At 33.6% G+C, this 17,255-nt stretch overlaps 1 protein-coding gene and 2 long non-coding RNA genes across 3 annotated transcripts; 1 reads left to right on the forward strand and 2 right to left on the reverse strand.

The window, feature by feature from the left end:
- Positions 1-3,019: 3,019 nt before the first annotated feature.
- On the reverse strand, positions 3,020-6,471 carry LOC138312164 (uncharacterized). Its single transcript, XM_069253174.1, has 6 exons — positions 6,397-6,471; positions 5,670-5,830; positions 5,393-5,446; positions 5,023-5,114; positions 4,627-4,736; positions 3,020-3,265 (listed from the first exon to the last, which is right to left on the reverse strand). The coding sequence occupies exons 1-6, from the start codon at positions 6,469-6,471 to the stop codon at positions 3,020-3,022; spliced, it is 738 nt and encodes a 245-aa protein (XP_069109275.1).
- A 3,746-nt stretch (positions 6,472-10,217) lies between these two features.
- On the reverse strand, positions 10,218-12,725 carry LOC138312163 (uncharacterized). Its single transcript, XR_011206876.1, has 4 exons — positions 12,445-12,725; positions 12,070-12,220; positions 11,400-11,594; positions 10,218-11,020 (listed from the first exon to the last, which is right to left on the reverse strand). It is a non-coding gene; the product is annotated as an uncharacterized lncRNA (long non-coding RNA).
- A 1,175-nt stretch (positions 12,726-13,900) lies between these two features.
- Positions 13,901-16,390, forward strand: LOC138312162 (uncharacterized). Its single transcript, XR_011206875.1, has 3 exons — positions 13,901-14,031; positions 14,500-14,615; positions 16,245-16,390. It is a non-coding gene; the product is annotated as an uncharacterized lncRNA (long non-coding RNA).
- Positions 16,391-17,255: the final 865 nt, after the last annotated feature.

Below are 17,255 nucleotides of genomic sequence, written 5' to 3' on the forward strand. Positions count from 1 at the left end.
ATGTGTACACGAGTTTCTCGTTATGGCCTATGACACTTGAAGTCAGGGGTATAAATACCCGACGACAATCTACTGTCATCACTTAATCTTGAGACAATCATGAAGACGAAAGCAAGAAACTCCCGACTCGATCAACGATTCACTCTGCTGAATAGCGAACGTCGATTCCGGCGAGCCTGTGAACAGATCGTACAACTGAATTACAAGCTAGACGAGTTGCAGTCCCGTTACCTCGGTGCCAAGAGAGACGGACTGAGAACCTTTCGCTACAGCTACAGACTTAGAATGTCGGTTGTAGAAGGCCTGCGTAACATGTACTACGACTATGCCCACCAAAAAGCTGAAGACATATCCGGATTACGAAGAGACCTGTATGGCGAAATTGTAGACGTTGTTTCCGGATCCGAAGACGATGATGAAGAGTGACCAAGAATCGAAGCAGTCTTGAATCCTATAGCAACGGCTCTTTTCAGAGCCAAACACTTTTCTCAAAAAGTGCCCATTAACCTCGAAAATACGCAAAGTAGTTGTGTTTTGTTGTTATTTATTTCTTCTATCTATCGAAAACAAATAGTTATATATATCTAAATATAAGCCGGGGTAGCTCGGTGATTTAGTCGCTAAGTGATAAGTACATGTATCTTATACGAGAATATGAGTTCGAATATTGCTAAAATGTTTTTCTCTTCAATTTATCGACGTCTTAAGATAATTTCAATAGTACAAAATAATACATATCAATTAAATTTCTGATTATTTCCTTAATCATAGCTACAAATGCGTGTAGACCCATGTTTATTCCTTGTGATCAACTGTATATTGGTAAATGTATAATGAACATGATAACACGAGTTACGTCCCTTGAATCGAGCTGGTATAAACTGAACTTAATATGCAATTAAACATGGAGTTTAAATGCTTACTTAATCACATTTATACTAATTTAAACTTAAAGTATAAATGCAGATATAGATGCAATTAAATCGCTGATTTAATTGCATTTAAACTAACATTTTTATCCAATTATATTTAAAATATCACGTATAAACCTACATTAAACTCCATCTTATTCAAAGCTTAATGGTTTTTTACTCTATTAAACTTCAAATACAATAATAAATTGTTGCTTAGGTTGAATTAATTGATATAGCTTGAATAAAGTTACGAAATAAATGACCTTTTTGAAATGATATACCTGATATTTGATGACTTTAGCAATACCCACTTGAAAGACGAAAGGAATAAAAACACAAATACATGTTAACTTATTAAAATTATGTATTGTATGTTTATTTTCAATATATAAGAAGCATAACAAAAGGCAAACGTCAAACGTAAGAGAATGTTGTTAAATGTTGGTATTACTATTGCAATAACAAATGAATGTCATAAAGGAACAAAACCATTCAATATTATTATCTTATGTTAAAGTTTTATAAACTACAAGCCCAATGACGACCTAATGTTCTACATATTACAAGAATTGCAAATCTGGAACAAGTCAATATTACTAAAGATTCAATGTCTTCCAACAAGAAATCACAAAAAAAAATCCAAGGTTCAGATATTTACTCGGTCAGGCATTGCCCAGCGATTTTTTTAAATATGGAGATTTGATGTAGAGATATATTTAAATAAAAAATAAACTTATTTCTTCATTCTCATATTGCAATGCCATAACAAAATACCATAGCAGATACTTTTCTCATCCTTATACAAGCACCTGGATCAATCAACATTCAACTGGTTTATACCCAGTATCTTTAAGATTAGATTATAATCTTCAAAGTCACCTGTAACAATAATAAAATAAAATGTTTAAAGAACAATTAAAACCTCACTTAAGAAGATTTCCTTTGCTTCCAAGATTACCTCATATATTGCAGAAATTGCTCTGCACGCAAACAGCAATATATTTTTAAAATATACTCCAACCTGTAAACCTATGCATGTACTTATATACATACAAAAAAAGGTGAGAAATGAGAGGTATATAATTCTACTTCTACTTATTACTTTAAAAAAAAAACCCTCTATTTCACAAAATCATGTAATTGCTGAGATTTTCATGTTTATAACAATGTTTTGGGGAGATAAATTTCCTGTTGAGTTTAGACTAAAAGAATTTATCAGAATCCCTTATAATGGAAAATAAATCTACCATGGAAATAAGGATTTCAAACCACAAATTCATCAATAGCTATATCTTTTTTTCAGCTTAATTTCAAAACATCAAAAAACTCACTGGTAACTATAAAAATTTATCAGAAGTTTAAGGAGTGATATTGAAGATTAGAGATAATTAATTACATCAATAGAAACAACTTCCAAATAACTTTTGTTATGTCATCAACATCAAAAGTCACTATAAAGTTACTATCTCCTAGTAACAGAAGTTGCCAATATTACTGCATTATCAATTAGTGCATAGCTTTTAATTTCAAAAGTTCAAACAAGAGCTGAAAATGAATTATAACTACCAGTAATGGTATATTTTTCCCATTTAAACATTTATAAAATAATAGAAACAAGGGTTTTCAAACAAAAATTTATAACTGTAGTGTTACTAATGCTTATAAAGCAACTTGTTATATCCACCAATGGACTATATCTTAGTAAAACCGGAGGCAGTTAATTAGAAAAAAAAACTATCCAATCACAGGCCTGTAGAGACTTCCTTTGAAGATCACAGTCAACCACAGTGATTTTGTTATGTACATTGAAGGACCAAATTACCTGTGTCTTGTATTACCTTAAATTTTGGTATGACATATCCCATCAGTGGATATAACGACAGTGATAGTAACCCATTGATTATCAAGGATGATTGTATCATGTATCAAGACTTTCAGATCTATGTCAACAGATTTCTGATGAAAAAAACCCCACCAGCTTTAGGTAGTAAATTTTAAATAGTAACAACATATATAACATTAAAACAATTACTTAACAGCCCATTGAACATTTGCTGCCAAATTTGGCTTTGGGCGTGTTCTTGCTAATGTTCCTTTGATGCGTTTTACATAAAGCCTCCTTGACTTTGGTGTCTGCAATTTATTGTTTTCTGGTCAAGTTCTTTCATAATTGAAGAAAACTCCTCTGACCTCCAGGGGATGTCCTTGACCAGGAAGCATGCCTCATCCCCCGAGATGTTTTCTTCCTCTGAAGACATCATGTCCACACGCAATGCCTCCCTCACTTTTTTCTTTTTCTCTTCAGAATAGCTCCTCTTTTCATTTAACGCAGCTATTCTGGATGTCATTTTCTGTTAATAAATGCAACAAGATATCAACAAATCAACTATTTATACAGAACACAATATATATTTATGTATGTTACATGGAGGTGATTTGACTTGTTTATCATGTTCATCAAACTCGAGTTACAATGTAGTAAATTTTCAAATTTTGAAAAGACAAAATTTTTGTTTTAAACTAATGAGATAAATAACAATCACGCATTGGGGAACTTTTTTTCTCCTACCCGGACAGGAAAATCCATACTTTTACCGGTGTGAGACTTTTCTATCGCTATACGAAATTAATGCACGTGCTTACATAGAGTAAGTGAATTAAAAGAACCCTTCACCCTCTTTGTGGTGAGGCTTAAAGAGGATGAGACAGGAGATCTCAAATCTCTGGATAAGAAGGAGATCTCAACTCTCTGGATAAGATTCTTAACTGTAAAACACTTGACAAAGCCTATTGTGTCACAACTTAAGAATCTTACCCCTCGGGTTGAGATTCTCCTGTCACACCCCAAAGGGTGAAAAATTCTATTAATCCCATAACTTTATCTCTATTCTCGTCTACATTCTAGGAATCTGACCACCATACTGTGTCATAATATCTTTCTGTCATGAAATATAAATAGAGAGTCAATATGTTCTGTTGTTTATACCATATTCGATGTAATTAGCACCCTTTACCCTATAAGCGCCAACGCCTGCTTTTCATGGATTTAACAAAGTTTTACAACACATGATGCCTCTAAAATCAGCATTGTATCCCATATTACATGAACTTGTGAGTCTTTCTCATGTAAACCACAACATAATAATGCACCTCAAATTTAAAACTTAAAACACTGTAACAGATTAATGTACCTTCAGTACAGAAAGATATATAATTTATATTATTTCCTCAACTTACATGTTGGTTTATTAAGAAGCCCATTTGTTACAATTTTAAGCGCTTAGGCGCTAATTTCGGCATATAGAGTACTTTAAATAGGCAACCACCTGTTGTGCGCCATTAAATAGAATGCAGTTGAGAATGAGTTGCATTGTGAAACAGGCATTATACAGTTATGGCAATAAATAAAAATGCCTTGTGCCATTTACATGTACATATTGTACATCTATATATAATCATAACCAGTATTTGCATGGTTGTTGTTGTTTTACATTGACAATTATGGATGCATCAGGTTTTATAAACAGAGAAAAGCCAAAGTACTCCAAGAAAACCCACTGACCTACAGTCAGTACCTGAAAACTGCCACACATCAGAGTTGAACTAAAACTAGCTAGTGGTGATTTGTTGAAAAACCTTATTTAACCACTTGGTCACAGCATCCCCTTAAGAACTGACTGCAATCAAAGCCTGGATTATAGGATAAGCTTACCCTTTTCTTTCTGCTGTAACGCATCATCTTCTCCTTATGGTGTTCGGTTTTCTCCGTGAGGTTTTTGTGCTCTTTCTGCTTTAGTGACTCAAAATACCTTTCTATGGACACTGAAATTTCAAAGATACAGATACTGGGGGGTATAATATATGTAACACTGGAATTTATAATTATAAAACAGCATATCGGTACATGTATTTAATTTTTTTTTTCTTTTTCATATTTCTTGTAATTTAAATAGTTTGTTTTGTTTCTTTTTATAATGATTGTATGCCATATCAAGAGCCAAGGTAATTCATTGGAGGTAAATGTACTTGGCTTATTACATAGATGAAAGCTGTGGTATGAAATTAGAATTATGTTAAAGAAGTATTTCAATAATCAATTTTCACTTACCCATTATTACTCCATTCTGTGCAGAGGGGTACATTCCTTTGACAAAACTCAGTATGTGCTCTGTCATTTGACTGTTTTCGTTTGAGTTATGCCTGCAAGTCATGACCAAAAAAGTTATAATGAAAAACAAAGGAAGTTTGAAATTGTAACAAAATATTCCTGGGGGTTGAGGTCAATAACCACACCAATATAAAAAGTTTAATAATGGTCAAAACATCATATCTTTTTAAATAAAAAGTTTCAAATGTTAAATAAAATAGTATTAAATATTTCAAAAGTCGAATAGGCCAGAAGTTTAATATTTTGAGTCATATTACAAATTTGAACACCTGAGTCAGATTTCTTAACGAAGGTACAAGTGTATAGTTACTTTAGACTGTTGCCGCTCCTGTCTTTGATGGTCCAGTGCAGGTTTTTGGCCTCACTGCCACATTTGTAGCCATCATGGACTGCTGACTATAAAATGCATTTATAAGTTATAACAACCGACATTATACTAATCAAGAAAAGCTTAATTACACAGCATTCTGATTCTACAAATTACATATGGTTAGATGATGTATTGACTATTATTGTTATTTATTGTTAAAAGTATGAAATCAAAAGTACTAACTACTGATTAGAAAAATTCACCTTTAAACACATACCTTAATTTCTGCTGGTACATTGACTTTTTAGATTTATTAATACGAGCGGTACATTCTTTGGATTTCTCAGCAAGAACCTCATCCAACTTTAGGAGTATCAGCTCATTCTGATTTGCTAGCATGTCCATCTTTCTCAGCAAAACATTATGGATCTCGGATTCCTATCAAATAAATGAATAACTTTTATTAAGATTTCTTTATCTAATATTATTTATACAGTGTATTTTAATAAGAATCAATGCATTTTTTTTAAATTATATTTTGACAGCCCGCTAGTGTAGTACAATGTTATCTTATGGCCTAGCTCTTACCAGCTTCCATAGTTTATCTAGCTGGAGACCAATAATTAATGTAGAACTAGAAGAACATGGAAATTTGAACATTGGTCCCCAGCCAACAAATTCTTAGAGGAAACCCAGGTTTGATTCCTGTTCCAAGTTTTCAACTGAGGTGTACATGTGTTTTACCATTCTCCATATTATGTTTTGTAGATGTTAGGAATATAAAAAAGTGAGTCAGTATTGTGCCGCCAGCCAGGTTTTAAACCGCAACCTGGACTACCTGGTTCACTGCTCAATCACTGGGCTATAAATGGAAATTCCCACTTAAGCAAAGCAAGAAGGTGACTGGGTGGTCAGATGATGTAGAGGTTAAGCAACTCGCATTTCACCTAGCCGGCCAGGGTTAAATCCCCGGCACAGACGTAAAAAGGTCAGGGGTCACCTACCTGATCACATGGCTTTTCTCGGGGCACTCTGGTTTCCTCCCACTCTAAGAACCCACACGCTTTCATCAGAGCCATTGAAAGATGGTGAGACTAGTATTGACGATAAAATGTGTACTCTACCGGCATCGTTTTGGGTTCTCAAAACCCCCAAAACTTACTACAGGAGGTAAACATTTGTAGATGAAGGTACTAACATTCCGGAAAATGGTGCATGCATTTTTCCACTTCTACTATATTTTGTGTCGTGACCAAACCCTGTTTCAAGCATTGGTGATGCACATAATAGGGGATACCCGAACCAGGGTTTTATTTTGAGTTTGGGTGAAGCAAAAAAAGTGGAGTAGGGGAGTCAGGGAAGGATTAAAAATGTAATAGTTGCTGGATAGATTGATCGCTGGCACACAGGTTGCGTATCCAATCGGATCCCCTCGGAGAAATTTCCGGTAATCTTCGGAAATATAACACCTCGGGAGTGTGTGCCGAAGCCGCCATGCCGTGAATCACGACATAGTTCGAAACCCTCGGACTTTATCTATCTATAGGTTCCGAATAGAGAAATATGGCTGCCAATGTTTACAGTGGCGAAAGCACAGCTCAGTAAGTTTGATAAGGATACGCAAACTGAAACAAGGGCGAAATTCCTGTCAGTTTCTTTAATGATCAGTTGCCAGCATGCTGAGATAGAAAATCTACCAGAGCAGGATTGGTGCGATACTCGCTATTGTTAGATTTCAAGTTATTTTGAATACACTGTGTCATTTGTATTTTTCTGAGTTAGGGCCTAGTATTCGTTGTAAAGTTAGGAGACTATGCAGCCGCCGTCATTGTTATATTCATATCATGGGAAGATGTCTGTGTGAAATTGATATAATACGCGTATGTGATTAATTATTCATCGATTTGAAATTGCAGACATTAAAGTGACCATACAAACGTTTCTTTATGTTTTATAGTTTTGTCATGTCACCTGTAAAATACATTTGTATCTCCTTGGCTACAGATAATTGCAGAGTGAGACTGAACTCCAATCAGTCAATATTTTTATGTAGAGACATAGAACACAGAGGAAACATAGGGTCTATATACATGTAGATGGATACCAAATTTATTAGGATACTATGGATAATTATTGGATATAAGCTTACTAGTTTAATGTAGTAATGTTCAACTTCAACAGCTATAACTATGAGATAGTCCAGAGGTGGATATAATGTCAGCTATAGTGTGGAGTAGCTATCAGCATGAAGAGACATTGGAAAATACTGTTTTAGCTCCCGCATTGTATCTCCATGGAATAATCTACCACCCGAAGTCGTTAACTCACCAAATATCAAAAGTTTTGAGGCATGTCTCGACAGTTACTGGAAAAATGAAAATATACTGTATGACTATCGATCCCCCCACCGGGAAAGATGCTAAAGAAGGAGCTGATTATAGAGGCCATAGCCTGTGTTCAGAAATCATCCTAAGGTATCCTAAGGTATGAATGCACTACATGAAAAGGATCCTTTGCAGACCACCATCAATTCTTTTAATCAAATAACTCTTATTGCCAGGTATTATGGCATATTTATACCCATTTAATACGGATATCTTTATTTTAATTACAGATATCTTCAATTTATTTTAAATAAATATGTCTTTGAATTTAGAAATGTAACAATTCTATATTTTACAGATATCTGTAATATATTACAGATATTTATATAATACTATACTTATAGCAATAAATATAGATATCTGTATTTTATATGAAGATATTTAAGAGTATATATTGTTAATTCAGATATCTGAATTTGTGAACTGAAGAAATAAAGATAAATGGGTTTAAAATCAGAAAATGGATTGAATTCTTCTGCCCATTCATATATGAATATGAATCTATTTGTGGACATGCAAGTACCCTTTCCAAACTTGTTTTATTTCCTATAACTGGAAGATGCCACTTATTCATTTAAGGATTATATATGACCACATGTTGTGGTTGATCATAACTTATAACTATGGCTTAAATTATACCTTACAGTTACAGGTTTCATTTAAATCATAACACCCAGTCACATTCCCAGCTCCTCCATATCTATTTAGTGTTCCATAAACAATTAATTTACAACACTCCACATGTGGTTACGTGTATGTTATAAGTTTAGGCCTACAAGTCCAAATAACAATAACTAGTGTATGTACAGTAAAACATTTCATAACGAACACTCTTACAATTAAGTTCAATAACACACAGTAATTTTCAGTCCCTGTCAATATTCCTATACAATATCTGTAACATGTGTTTACATATAATGGGTTTGGGTTTCATTTGTTTAACCTCCTATTAACAGTCAGGGTCATGTTAGGACGTGCCAGGTTTGTTGGTGGAGAAAAGCAGGAGTACCCGGAGAAAAACCACTGTACCTGGCATTACCTGGATTCGAACTCGTGACCCAGTAGTGGAGGGCTTGTGGTATTAAGTCAGAGACATCTTAACCACTCGGCCACCGCCATGTGCATATAACAAACTACTGAAAGTATATTTGTATAACAAGGTTGTTTTGTTGTTCTCCAGAGGTTAATTATAACCATGTTTTTTCTGTATTTTTCCAGTATTAAAAGGTATATATAAATAAGCGAACACTGACGACTGATATGTATCAATTAGACTCCCCAAACTTAATATTTCAGAACCTCATAAGATGATTAGACATGATTTTGGACTACCCTACCTATAGAAGTTTCCCTCACATCTGGTAGAGGACACTCTTTTCAGACTCTCCAAGGATCTTTAGGTTATATTTGATTGGCCTAGGACTTATAATACAGTATTATTTTTCCAACTTTAACGCATATACTACCAAAGAACCAATATATCACACAAACAATATATAGGTTGAATATTAAAAAGTAATAAAATCATAAAACCCCTTTGGGCCGAGACAGGATAACAAACCAAGGAGTAAAATTCAAACAAACAAAAAGTATAAAAATCTTATCCCGAGGGTCGAGATCTCCTGTCTCACCTAAAGAGAGTGAACGATTCTTTTTCTCTTACCCTATAATGTGAGCATTTGCAAAGATCTTTACTGCCTATTGTATTGTACCTTGGTGAGATTACCTTGTACCATGTTTAGTTGGAGGAAGCTGAATTATCCAGAGAAAATCAATAAACCAATGATCAATACTTTGGTAGCTTGCCTATTAGGGTTCAAACTTGAAACCCAGAGGTGAAGGAGTAGTTGTAATGTTGGAACACCTTAACCACTCTGCCTCAAAATGTTTAAATGTAAAAGTAATCTATTTACTAGAGGACACATCTGATGTACTGTGTTTTTGTGTGCATTTGATAACTATAGCCAAACTTATCTATAATATAGATCTTTACACTTTATACACAGACCAAATTGTGTTATAAACATCCATATTAGACACTTAAAAGTCGTTTAAAAATTATAAGCAGGTGGTCTTTATACAGAGATGGTGCTAAGGCAGAATTTACAATAATCAACATCTATATCTCAAATATTGAAACATCTATATATCAAATATTGAAAGAAATGCTGATGGTAAACTGTTTTATTGTTTCAAATTATATTGGAATGATTTCCATGTACAGAATGTACATACACATGTGTTAGCTACAATTTGTACTCCATTCTCTGGTGAGGATTTCATTATACCTGGGTTCCAATGTATCTTGATGCAAGAAAAGTAGGAAGTCATTAGGAATAAAAGAACTACATATATTTTGATTTTAATAATGAATTCTGACTCCACATCATTGGTTAGGATGTTTTTGGTGAGTGTGAAAAAGAAAACAGATACTTTGTTGCTTGGTGTGGTTTGATTAGCATGTTTAATAGCTAGGATCGAAGAAATCTGGAGTACCTAGAGAAAAACAAAAACCCCAGCATTAATACAGGAAAACTGCCACAAATGGGATTCAAACTCTGTGACCTTCAGTGTCTTGTTGTATTTTGTCATATCTTAACCATGCACCCAGTCACATGCACTGCAGCTCCAATAGAATGTCTTGTAGTTTGTTGTTTTTTTTCTCTCTAAAGAATAAACAGGAGTACCGGGTTATAAGTATTTAAATCACATAATACCACAGCTATTTATTACTAAATACCTAATTTTAATGTCTTTTTTACATGTATACCAGTACTTGGCTTGAAGGGAAACTATACATACTGTACATATCAAATGAAAACACTTGGACAAGAAAAGTAAACATTTTTGATTTTCCATATATTATTAAGTAGATTGTACCCTGTATGCTAAATTACCTTAAAAGAAATAAGAATCTTTGATTTTAATACTTTTTCTTTTTATTTACTTATCAATTTGGCGATTGATGTTGTATTGAATAGTGAAATCTCAAAGTCACTTAGGTTACTAAAAAGTCTGATGAACTGGTATATTTTTTAGTGACAGTTATTTTACAATATCCAAGAATGGTAGGGCCACTTTTTCGAACTGGACACACATAGGTGTATTAAAAGGTTGTTGCGATGACAAGGGAATCCAGATAGCCTTAAACTTGTGTCTTTTCCATTTATCTTATGCTATGTGCTGTCACATCCAAAACAAACTTTCAAACTTGGCATTCAGTGGTGTCTTTTGATAACTTTTCCTGGAAAGAGAAAATCAAATACTGGTAAACCATTGATCAGTAAAAGCATAAATATTTCAAGCTGTACACTTTACTGTATATTGCACTTTACACTTCTTCGTCACAAAGAATCGTCATGCTTTTTTTCATATTAAGTAGTATGTATTTTGTAATATTAATGGAAGCAAATATCTACAAAATAGACAAACTTGAAGAAAACTATAGCTGTTCTTGATCAAGCAAGTGATCTTATTATGACAATTCAAAATAATTCTGACTTAGTCATAAAAAACCTAAACCAGACATTTTAATCACTTAACTTTCCTCAGAGGCTCAGATCATATCAAATGCTTGTTAAGAAAATAATATGCAATGGAAAAAAATGAAGATTTGCTGACACCTTTTCAAGAGACAATATATACATGCACATCTATATAGGCATTCATGTACATTCAGAATCTCCTCCATTATGCAGTATTCATAAGGTAATGTCTCCTCTTAGTTTTGATGACTGCATATATACATGGTGCATCTTTGACATCCCATATTTTGAAGTGATAAGTAATGGCCTTTCCATATGTCAATCTTTATAGGCCTGCAAAACACAAATACCATCAACATTATTTGAAACATAATTGTGCCTATAGGTAAGTTACATTTTGTGATGATCCAGATATCAAAACAGTATTGGACTTGAAGATTGAATAAAAAATAATGTGAACTTATAATAAATGTTCCATACATGCACGCAATAATACATACAATGCAGTATATATATATACATGTATATATTTTTGGCAGAATGTCAAACCCCTGTGCATATATGTTTTGTTCAGGTATTGTGTTGCATGTATCTTACTCTTAGGAATACATTACGCAGTATTATAAATGTAATTGAATAAAATGAAGATATTCACATACAATATTATATAACAATATATACTGTACAGCATAATTGTATCTCTGTCATTCGCTTATAATTCATTTGCATAATATATTTATCAAAACAAGAAGATATTCTTATCTTGTGCATTAATGCAATACAGATATACCATGGATTTAACATTTACATAATCATTTTGAAGTGGTAGTTCTACTGGTACTTTCTGTGTGCCATACTGTTATTCCTCTGTTAAATGCATATGGATCACCGGATCACCCAAGGAATATACGATCTCATTTCTATGCCGTCTTTGTGATTGTGAAATTAATTCTTTCCTTCTGAAAAAAAATCAAACATCAACATGCAATATCAATTAATATGTCTTTTCAATCATTTACGTTGATACATAGATAAATTACAAGCACTATTAACTAATAATAGTATAAACATATCTGTATATAGTGTACACGAACTGCATATTTAAAACAGAACTCTTAACAAAATAATTATACTTCATTCTTCAGGTTTTAAATTTATTCAAACAAGAACCGCATATATTCACCTGTTTCGCGTGGTCTTCGGAAATACATGTCCCATCTCTAGCTTATCACAAACGCCTTCAGATTTGTATTTCTGGTTCAGTACATTTTACAGACGCTTTGTTGTGCTAGAACACATCAAACAAAAACGTACTGCGTTCCTTCGTGTTGATTTCATGCCATTTCATGGGCGCAGCCATTTTGGAATATGACGTACACACCACGTGAACATACCACGTGCCCCTCCATGCATGCACTCGAGGTGATATATTTCCGAAGGTTCACGGAAATTACTCCGAGATGTCGCGATTGGTTGCGTATCCAGCTAGCATTTGGTGATCGCATGTTGGAACCACGGTTTGGCCGCTGTTACATTTTTCCTACATTTAACCTAAAACTTGTATATTGATTGTGATCATCTAGACTATGTCGTTGTCGTCCAAAATTTATCGATTAATATTATTAGCTAGAGCTCTAGATCTACTTTCGGTTTCGTTATATTACATGCAGATTATGATAGACTTGCGCAAGTCACTGAATTATTAAGTCGTAATTTATGCGATATTAAAATATATAGGCATAGCAAGCGATAAATATTGATTTTTTAAAATCTAATTATTACCTTGGAAGATCCTAGTCTGGACGAAGGGGTTGTTGGCTGCAGTTCATGTGTTGTTTAAATCGTCGAGCTCGACCTCTCTGTGTGACGTTTCCGGTTATGCGCAGATGGTGTAACGTTGTCAATAATGGCGCCCACCATGGCTGTTCTCCCTGTCCGAGGGGATATGTTATTTTCTCCAGAGGAGCCGCTCTTCAACACTGAAAGGTCTTCTCCATACTCAGATCCTGTGTCAGAGGAATAAGCGATCGAGTCGCCTAAGAAATATGTTGGTGATGATGATCCAGAAGCCATTAGTTCGATGGCTGAATATAACGTGGGAAATGCGGTCTGCCTTTGTTGATGATGCTGCGGAGACTGGGCACCGGTCAAATTGCGCCAGTCTAATTTTGGCGGTAGGTATCATGTTTCTTACGCAATTAGTTTCGGACAGTGTAATAACCAACATTGAAAGCCTGCAATGAATCGAATACTTCTAAGGAAAAGTCTGTTTTGGTGTAGAAGTCATCAGTAGAACCGATCTCCGTAAACAATTCAAAGGATTTTAGGCCTACGAAACTTCCAAAAAAATTGGAGATTAAATACGAAACTGTCCCTGTATGTAATGCATATTTTGCGCCGAGCTCACGGGCATATTACGTTCACAGACAAATGAATGGCTAGTGTGTAAATTTTGGGTTCGAAAAGAAGACGTGGGATATAACATAAACGAGTACCAGGTGTTTAAACCCAAGATATGTATTAGAGAACACAGAAACAATGTATTGTGATAGAATATAGGTAATACCAAGCTGGAGGTTTGTGACATCAACATAAAAAAATGCTGGGATATGGTAGCCTTATTTATTATTCCTTTTTAATTTTAGTATTCTCTTCTCTTTTTCTGGAAAACAACATTTGATGTCACATATGCTACTGGATATACCACTGTGTTTCCAATTTTGCCATTTGAATGGTTTCCCACATGCACCATGTTATACTTCTGTTACATGTATGTATTACAAGTAAAATCAAAATACCAGTAATTAAAATGCCTTGCACATATTCATATGTTGATTTGTAGTTGTTATACAAATGGAAAATTAAATGATGAAGTAATATGCAGGGATTAATTTATTTTGAAGTTTTCCCTGTGGCCATTAGCCCCTACTTTTCTAAAATGACCCCTTTGATTCAGGAAATTTCTTTATATTTCTTTGTTATATTAATGGCCCTCTGATAATTGTCAAAATATAAAAAATAATCTATGTATTTTCCCAACCAAAATGATCACTGAATATGTATTTATCATATTCTTTTTGTCTCATATAGCTATGCAAATTTCTGAACCATGAATTTTAGAATCTTGACAGCTTATAATTTTCAATTTGAGTTTGTTTATATTTTCAATTTCATGCAATAAGTATTCTGATATACACTTAGTACATGCAGCCAACAATTTTTGTTTTTCTACTTTTAGAAATGAAGTTTCAATCTTGAGGTCTGACAGCATCAGTTTTAGTACAAGGTCTAGACTACTTTACTGAATTATGGCAGATGGCTGTTAGAGTTTATTTGTGAAACTCATGGAAAAGGGTAACTATCATATTTTATCAAACTTGGAATGTTGCAGCATTCAAGCAAAACTGGTTGAACACAGGCACTTGGCTCTATAGACATTTCCCTCTCTATATACAGTCCAACCTACTCAAACAAACTCGGATAGTACAAAAAGTTGTTTTATATGAAAGGGATTGAAATCCCCAGCAAATTGCATTAATATCCTTGTGTTAATTACTCATTTAGTATATGTCGATTAATATAAAAACCTAAGTAATACAAAATGATATCTAAGTCCCCATGGGTACTTTTTTGTGTGTTGTTTTAAATCCCTGTAATACTGTGAATAACACTAACCAATTTCAGAAAAAATCTGATTATTAACAAACTGTATAAGATGTGACAGTGGGAATACTCTCAATCGACAGATAATTTATCTTTAATTTGGTATATGATACAATATATATCATGCTTTGTAAATATCACTAGGTATCCAGAAACATTGAAAAACAGTCAGATTTGCCAAGGGCTCTAATGGGTAGCTAAATAACCACTGCATGTCAACACTTCAGCTTCATAAGAATGGAAATTTGTAATATTATTATATAATCTCAATCCATTATCCCTCATGTCGCTTAAGCTTATTGACTACCTTTTCCTTACATGCTTTAACTGTATCCTCTTTTATTTTCATAGCAAGTCTAAAACAGTCGATAAGTTAATCAGTTGTAACAGTATGATATATCTTTTAATGCTGAAGTGATGTAAAGTAACAATATGCACGACAGAGTATGGCATACATATGGTGACATGACCACACTATACATTGTATAACTGTGTTCCTATTTTGTAAACACTGACTTATTCTGTGTGAGATACTTTTAAACATTGTTTAACTATGTTGTCAATGTCAAATTCAATCAACATGTTATCAGTGCCATGTCAGTTTCCTGTCCAACTAACATGATGGGTAGAGCCAACGGCAATATCGTAGATATGAAATTTTTTTAACAATATCGTCGTCTCTTCTCTACAATCATGATGACAATTTGCGATGCCGATATATGATAACAGCTCTTCAGTACATATACCATATTTTTGTGTGTATATTATGTATGTACACATTTTAAACTTCTTCAGATCCACCGGCTTTGAAAATTTGTATGGATGTAAAGGAAGGGTTGCCCAAGAAATGTTGTTATATTTTTACCCTCAAACACATAACATTGCCCTGTCTCATTGAAATTCAATAGGATCTAAGTCCTCACTTTAAAAAATGTATTAAAGCTTTTCTTCTTCTTTTTCATTTATAAATGCCAATGGTGTTTGATGATCTAAAAACTCTAAGACCTCTTGCTATTAGAACTCTTGATAAATATTGAATATAAAAAATGGTAATATATTATATTGAAAGTTTGTATTCAGGAAGAAAGCACTTGATGGTTAATGAAGGGGCAAGTGACTTGTTATAAAGTCATGTTTTTCATTTCCGTCATGCTGCATACATCATTGATAAAGATTTCAGTCTTAGACACATTTGCAGTGACTAAACTATAGCATAATCAAATGTATAACTATTTGTAGCTAGCTAGGATTTTTTCATAAAAAAATGTAATTTACCTAACTCTTGTTTCTAAATATTGCATACAATATATGTTTTGTCAGGTCAGTAGCATGGGAAGACATACCAAGGAACAGAAAAGACAGGAAAGAAGAAGAAAAAGAATAAAGCAAAGGCAAAAGTTGAAGGAAACAAAAGACTGAATCACAGAGTCAAGTACAGAAATTCCGAGACCCTTAAGTCCATTCAGTGCATCATATGAAGATGATTGTGAAAGTTGTTTGGACTTTTGCTCGGAGGTAGATCTTTCAGAGACTGAAAAAGAAATTAAGTAGAATTTGAGGGACGACTCTTTGCAAATTATACATAAAAAGAAAACATTTTAAAGATTTTTTTTGTAATGCTAGTAAGTCAAATGCTATTAGATTAGAGAAACAATTAGAAGATGAGAGAGAGAAAAGAAAGAAAGCACAACAATTAGCACTTCACTGTACAGACCTTGTAAAATTTTATAGAAAGAGATCTAAAAACTATTAACCAACTTCATTTATTTGGTATTATTATTTATAATGTCTTCAAAACGGAAAATCTCCCATGTGCATTCTGTCTATAAGACAAAACGCTACCAGAAAGAAATGTCCAGGATGTGAGCAGATGTTTTCTAGTCAGTATTATAAAAGCCATGTGGCTAAATATTTTTTACATAATCAATGGACATGTTCAATGAAAAACTCACCAGTACTAGGAAATAGGAATAGAAGTGAACATTTGCAAAATGATCTCTATGATACCCAGACAGATGTGTCAAGCTCTGAAGATAATGAAGAACTTTTGAAACATAATTTGAAGAGTTTATTGAAAAACAAACTTAGAGCAAATGTCCATTCTTCAGATTTACTTAGTGATATGTCGGAATCAGATGATGAGATTTGGAATGATGTCTCAGAACTTGATATTGAATCGGATCTTGTTAAGGATAAATCATTACAGGGTAAATCAAGTCAAAATTCAAAAGTCACATCCCTTGTATTTTGGCTTTGTTTATTTTTATGTACTTGGCAAGCACTGAATTTAGTTACTGATACTGCTCTTAATTCCATACTCTCTTTCCTGTC

This window comes from Argopecten irradians, unplaced genomic scaffold, assembly GCF_041381155.1.
Source record: "Argopecten irradians isolate NY unplaced genomic scaffold, Ai_NY scaffold_0229, whole genome shotgun sequence".
Lineage (NCBI taxonomy): Eukaryota > Metazoa > Mollusca > Bivalvia > Pectinida > Pectinidae > Argopecten > Argopecten irradians.

Excerpts from the sequence above, each read along its gene's own strand:
- LOC138312164 (XM_069253174.1), bottom strand. The coding sequence starts at position 6,471 with ATGGCTCTGATGAAAGCGTGTGGGTTCTTAGAGTGGGAGGAAACCAGA. Across the intron at positions 5,447-5,669 it reads ATGTACCAGCAGAAATTAAG|TGAGGCCAAAAACCTGCACT; the intron begins GTATGTGTTTAA and ends CAAATGTGGCAG. Across the intron at positions 5,115-5,392 it reads AGGAGCGGCAACAGTCTAAA|GCATAACTCAAACGAAAACA; the intron begins GTAACTATACAC and ends CATGACTTGCAG.